The sequence below is a fragment of the Lingula anatina genome, chromosome 1 (genome assembly GCF_051362555.1).
Source record: "Lingula anatina isolate TDL-2025a chromosome 1, LinAna3.0, whole genome shotgun sequence".
Classification (NCBI taxonomy): domain Eukaryota; kingdom Metazoa; phylum Brachiopoda; class Lingulata; order Lingulida; family Lingulidae; genus Lingula; species Lingula anatina.
The window spans coordinates 36,963,964-36,970,219 of NC_141767.1; the positions used below are offsets into that span (position 1 = coordinate 36,963,964).

Consider the following 6,256-nt stretch of genomic DNA (forward strand, 5'->3'; position numbering starts at 1 on the left):
CTGTAGGCGTTGGCAGGGCTTTGTCCAAAGAAATACCAATAGGCCACTGCCTAATAATTTGTGCTTAATTTGTGTTACACCCTAAATACATAGCTCTATGATTTGCTACAGAAGAATCAATACTTGTTGTGTTGTTGCATGCTCTACATGTGCAACCTCCCTTTTGTATTTGCTAAAAGCCAAGAAATGTTGCAGACAGAGTGTCAATATTATATTATTTTTGCTTTCTTATACATGTAGTAACCTTGTACGGGCATGCCTGGATTAAATTTTCTTTCATCTTTTCTGATCAGTGAATCTCACAATGTCATGACCAACCCCCTTTCTATCTTCTATCTTATATTTTAACATTGGGTGTATCTGAAATCTGCATGAAATATATCAAAAAAGAAAGAAAAAAGAAAGATAATAGTCACATCACATGTCATTTCAATGCAAGAAATTGTAAAGGAAGTGCAAAGAGTGTATTTTTGTTTTTGTACATTTAAAGAATCACACAAATGTCCATGTTACATCCCCATTTAGACCTGGAGAATATTTATCATTGGAATATCCCATTCCTTAGAGCATCCAAACCTAAAAAAAATCATTGGTTTGTTCAAAATATGAAAAGTGGGTTAATTCTATTTGATTTCAGGCTTATAAAAAGAAAAATAGGAAAATTGCCCTACTGCACATTACTCTATTTTCACAACAATGCCACACCATGATGCAGCAGAATTCAACACTACATACTCTTTTATGCTTTACTGCATAGAAGGCTATAATGTAAACATCTTTACCTATAAACTACTCTGAACCGCCACACTTGCTAAGTCACGTGTGTACTAGTAGGAACACATTTTTCACTCTGTTCGGTCAAAGTAAATAAAAAGGAAAGAAAAACCCAGTACCACTCTCTCAGTACATATCTGAAGGTTTGCATATATTATACTGTACTGTATACGTACCAATTACAAAGAGACACCATTAGTTTCTTTTATTTAACTTTATCCAGATGAATAAATTTACAAGGCCCAGGAAAGGACACTATAAAATGCAGCATGCACTCCATGCACTGCCCCCTGAAACTTTCAATATACAAAACTGATAATTTTTGATGAGGAATGCACCGGATTTCCATGCAAATGGATTACTAAGTTCACCGGGAAAAGGAGTGTAAAATTACCACCACCAATAGTTCATTATTTCATGTCATTCAATCTTTTGGCAAAAATAAATAAAAATAAATAAAAATAAAATAAATAAATAAATAATATCTCACTAAGTAAAAAAAATGATTTTATCTTCCCAACAAGTTTTCAGTGATACACGAAAGAGATGTCTTGAAAGTTTTGGAGAGTTGGGTTCAGAATTAACATTTTTTAGCAACTTAAAAGGTATTTTATATAATCAAGAAAAAATAATAAAGATATAAAAATTTAACTTTAATACCTGTCAAATAATATCAGCCAACAAACAATGGATTAGTCAGAGTCCTGTTCTTCATTTTCAGAACAACATTCTGAAAAAACATTTTTGAGCAACTTAAAAGATATTAATCAGGAACAAAATTAGAGATTAAAAATATAACTGCAGTAACTGTCAATCAATATCAACCAACTAGAAATGGACATCTCAGAGTCCTGTTCTTCATTTTCAGAACAATATTCCGAAGACGAAATTCGCATTTTAAGACTTCATCCGGACGGACAGAAGACCCAATTGGGTATGCAATCACAGGAACAGATTTAGATTAAAAAGAGAAAACTGTGCCAACCAGTCGCGGTACTTTAACTGGCAACTTTTTCTTAAATGGATTACTGTATGTGCCTTCCCCAGTTGATCTGTCACCCTAAAAAATAATAAATATTAAAATAAAATATAGGCTATGTTAATAATACTATTTTATTATAATATAAGACTTTTTACTACTGAAAATAGTTTTAAGAAATTTTTTGATGACACTACCCCCACCCCTTAAGTTAATTACTGAATGAAAATACATTAAAAGCAGGCCCATAGCCAGCAATTTCAAAGGGGGTTCTTTTTCTGAAAAGGTGGACCTTTTACCATGTAACCTTTGTGTTCCTAGATAAAATTTTACCCAGAGGGTACCTTTCCCCCGCAAAAAAGGGTGTTCATTTCGACCCCCCCCCCCCCGGCTATGGGCCAGATTAGAGTAACAGAACTCGCATATTTTTGATCAATAGCAATACTGAAATCACCAGTTATTTCTGCATTTAACTCACCATCCTAGTATGACAGTCTCCATACCTTTTTCCATCGTGGTCCTAAAATTTTTCGCCTTGACTGCACATACCGGGTAATGACCTTCATACAAAATAAATAAATTAATAAAGACTACCTATTTCGAGTACTATTGCGCTGCATTGTATCCGCAAAAAGGAATATGAAATCCATTCACTCTGAAAAACGCCCCTTGAAGACAAATTAATTGACCATTTAAATTTTATAATTACTGACGAGTTTTTGGTAGGGCAAGGGCGAAGGCACAGTGGGCATTGGTTCTTTTTTTAGTACCTACAGTACCTACAGTGGTATTTGATCAAAGCCATTCTTCTTATCTTTACAAAAATTATTAAAAAATACACACCTCGTATGTCTGTCTGAAATATTTAATTCAAGCCCTTCGCTGAAATACATTTTATTTGCCCTTCACAAGCGTGTAGCAACATTCGTAAGAAAGCGCCGCTTCCGTGTTTACTGTTACCACGTGAATCTTCGAGATGTGAGCACAAACATTTTGGTCTTTAGTTGGGCCTTTACATACTTATGATTGTTTAAGTGGGATAATTTTCTATTTACCAACCTATAGTTCTTCAGTAAAAATCAAATTTCCATTAAGTTACAGTTAATGCATAAATTCATAATTTTTACTGCATCTGTGATCATGTGACAGACGAGATTTCAAGATGTCGGACGACGTGAAGGTTTCAACGTGAACCAGTGTACTTGAGCTTTCAGAATACCACTCTGCTCATTAAATTATTGATATCTACTGTCCAGTTTTGAGGACACTTTTGGTATAAGCAGTCAAGATGATTTCTGATATAATCTTGATAGGGTAAGTGCTCGCATTTTTATTTAAACAACATGAAATACCAGTAATACTGTAATATTAATACACAGTACACTTTTGTATGCGGTCAGTACGTCACGGTTTCTCAATCTTTTGCCATTGAGTTGAATAAGATAAAGAAATGTTTTATACTCTGAAGTTGGCTGTATTGAAGTGTATTCATAGCTTGTATTTATGGCTGGTATTACTAAATGTGTTATATGTAAATCGTATATTTCTGTACCTAAATTTTCAATATTATCCTGATATACATGTAGTTGTTGATTTTTTAAAAACTATATAAACTAATCCTTATATTTTCTGATTTTAGGACCCTTCTGGTAAATGCAGGTGCCATCCTAAACTTTAAATTGTAAGTTTGTACCCAACAGCATAGCTGGTAGGTAGGGTGTGCTTGGGAATAGGACATAATTAGACCAAGGAAAAGGGAGGGACGAAAAAGCAGGAGAGAGTGGGGATATAGACCCTCCCCTGACAGAATCATATTTGTACTTCTTGTGTTCTTAAAATATTTGAAAGATATTTTGATGTCCTAAGATAATATTTGGTCACTTTACTTATCTTTACTTAAATATTACGTAACCACAATGTCTAATTTTTATTGAACTGATGGAAATAGAAATAGAAGAAACTTTGTACTGCTTGAGCTGACACATGTAACTTATTAATTTTCTAGGAAGAAGAGGAAAGGTGAAGAGGGTTTCCTAGAAAACGCTGATCCAACAACAGGTAAGATGAATACAGTTAGATCATGATGTAAATTCAGCACGTGGCCTATAAAGTCTACTATTTTTACACATTTTCCTTTGTCGCTTTTACTAAAAAAGCTATATATATGACTTTTTGAAAAAGATTGAAGCAATTTACATTTTGTCACACAATCTAGTAATAAATAAAGTGAAGTGTAAAATAATAAAGTATGTGTGAAGGATGGTTGATGTGCCTTTCTTTATTATTAGGTGATAAAATCAGAGAGTTCCTTCTAAGTCTCCGCTACTTCAGGATATTTATAGCCCTGTGGAATATTTTCATGATGTTTTGCATGCTAGTGTAAGTATATTTTGTATTGTCATCCTTGGAAATGCCTTTTTATTGAAAAAAGAAGAATACTGATTATGTTATTGTGTATGAACGACAGACGTCATGAATAGATACTATAAATTGTCATAAGTTTACATTCTAATTTTTTTTTTCATAGTGGCAATCTCTTCAACAATTATTTTTTTATTTTTGATTCATTCCTTCTCTCTCTCTCTCTCTCTCTCTCTCTCTCTCAGCAAATGTTTAAGTAATAGTGTTAATCTATAGTTATAATACATAAAATCCATCTCTTACAGGTTCTTCGGGCATTGAGGTTGAGCTTGGAACTAGGCGTCAACCCAAGTGGTCCAGGTGTATTTCTGGGGGACATATGGACAAAGAATTTGTCATACAGCTAGAACCACCAAGAGGAATATTTATTACACTTAAAAGGAAAACAGAACAGATGACATCTCTCTCATCCTCAAATTCAACATACTGTGTATGTATATATGCATATATTTTACAAGCAGAGGGAGAATATTTATATCAAAAATTCTGTGATGAAACCAATTATGGATTAAGTGGTCAGTGTGGATGGGTGTTTGAAACTAACAGCTGCATTACAGTTAACATATTAGAAGTTTTATCATAACATTTCCATCTTATTATATTTGTACATTAAACATACTCCATTTGTTTAACATGGGGTCGTGACCTTCGGTGGTGGACAGCTTTTTGAACAAGGGGATCAGAGGATTTGTACATATTGTATTTTCTGGATTATTAAACTTCCGACATAACAGGGAATTAATCATAAATGTATTATTTTAAAATGTTTATTTCAAATTTTTGAAATAAAATAATTTAGTTTTTTCTGAAATGTAGATGTTAAAATGTTGCATTTGTATGAAAACTACATTACAATATGTGAAGAACTTTTCAGTTTTTCTATAAAAGATCTAAACAAGTGTAAGTTAGTTTGCATACTTGGTTATTTATGTGTACCCATAGGCAGTAAGTTGCCAAAAGCTTGATAGGTTATATCAAGATGAATTAAATAAAAAATACATAATTTATTTTCATATATAGTCAGTGCTGTCTCTTCATTCAGCCAGTGATGGGTTCTGTCTCTTGAGCCGCACACAAAACCGTGCACGGTAATAAGAATGGAAAATGGAAAGGGGGGGGGGAGTTAAAACGACAATTGTTCACGTGAACGTCCACATTAGTGGGCTGTATTGATGCATCCATGCTCATCCTTCATTGTTCACGATGCTATATTTCCCTTGTCTACTGCCGCTGACGTGCGTGACGTATCATTTTCATTAAAAAGAACATTGTATGAAAGCGATGAATGATGCAATTACATTTTATGTGAAACTTTTGTCTGAAATATATTTTAAACTTGTCTGCCTTCCTACAGATTTTTGCCAGGAGTTGTGAAGGGGCGCATTAAAAGCAGGCACTGTTAGGGAGCTTTAAAAAGGGCAGCCAGATTGAAGTGTGTCTAATTGCCTTTTGTAGAACAAAATACCAAGTGTCCTGACCGTGCCAACACACTGACTGCAGCAGCGAGCTCCATCCACGATTTCTACTCGGCCTGATTAACCCTTCGTATTTTACCTGCAAATATCTGGAAAATATCGAAGAGCGTATAATTTCTTATAAAAAAGAAATATTGTAGGTGCTTACTGACAGGGACCTCTTAAAACGCATTAGCTGAAATACTCATGGGACAGTGTATCAAAACTAAAACCAAGCGGATTACCTAATTGAAATTATATTTAGAGTATAAACCTGGCACAATTTAAAAATGTAAGATTGCCGAAGGTTTGTGAGAGATAGTGATGCATTAGAGCATCTGCGGTGCGAATGGAGCAATAAAAGGTGATCGTCGGGTCAAGGATTTCGTCTGAACCACTCCGCCTCCCTTTATCGAGGATCATGACGTCTTTCGTGTCAAAAGTATGACTGGTGTTTTGCAGTCACGTAACCCTGCGACACTGGTGACAATTCAAAAACGGTTTACCCGAAAAAGACCTTGCGATAAAGACGAAACGTCGTGATCTCCGTTTCAACGTAAGAACTGTAGAAGTATATATATTGATGCACCCTTGAAGATCTACATTAAAGTTGTAAAAAACAGTCCGA

The 6,256-nt window shown here is 34.3% G+C and overlaps 1 protein-coding gene across 1 annotated transcript; it reads left to right on the forward strand.

Annotated features, from left to right (window-relative positions):
• The first annotated feature begins 2,790 nt into the window (after positions 1-2,790).
• LOC106159992 (small integral membrane protein 7) lies at positions 2,791-5,187 on the forward strand. Its single transcript, XM_013536484.2, has 5 exons — positions 2,791-3,067; positions 3,393-3,434; positions 3,759-3,811; positions 4,042-4,132; positions 4,420-5,187. The coding sequence occupies exons 1-5, from the start codon at positions 3,042-3,044 to the stop codon at positions 4,433-4,435; spliced, it is 228 nt and encodes a 75-aa protein (XP_013391938.1). The 5' UTR covers positions 2,791-3,041; the 3' UTR covers positions 4,436-5,187.
• Positions 5,188-6,256: the final 1,069 nt, after the last annotated feature.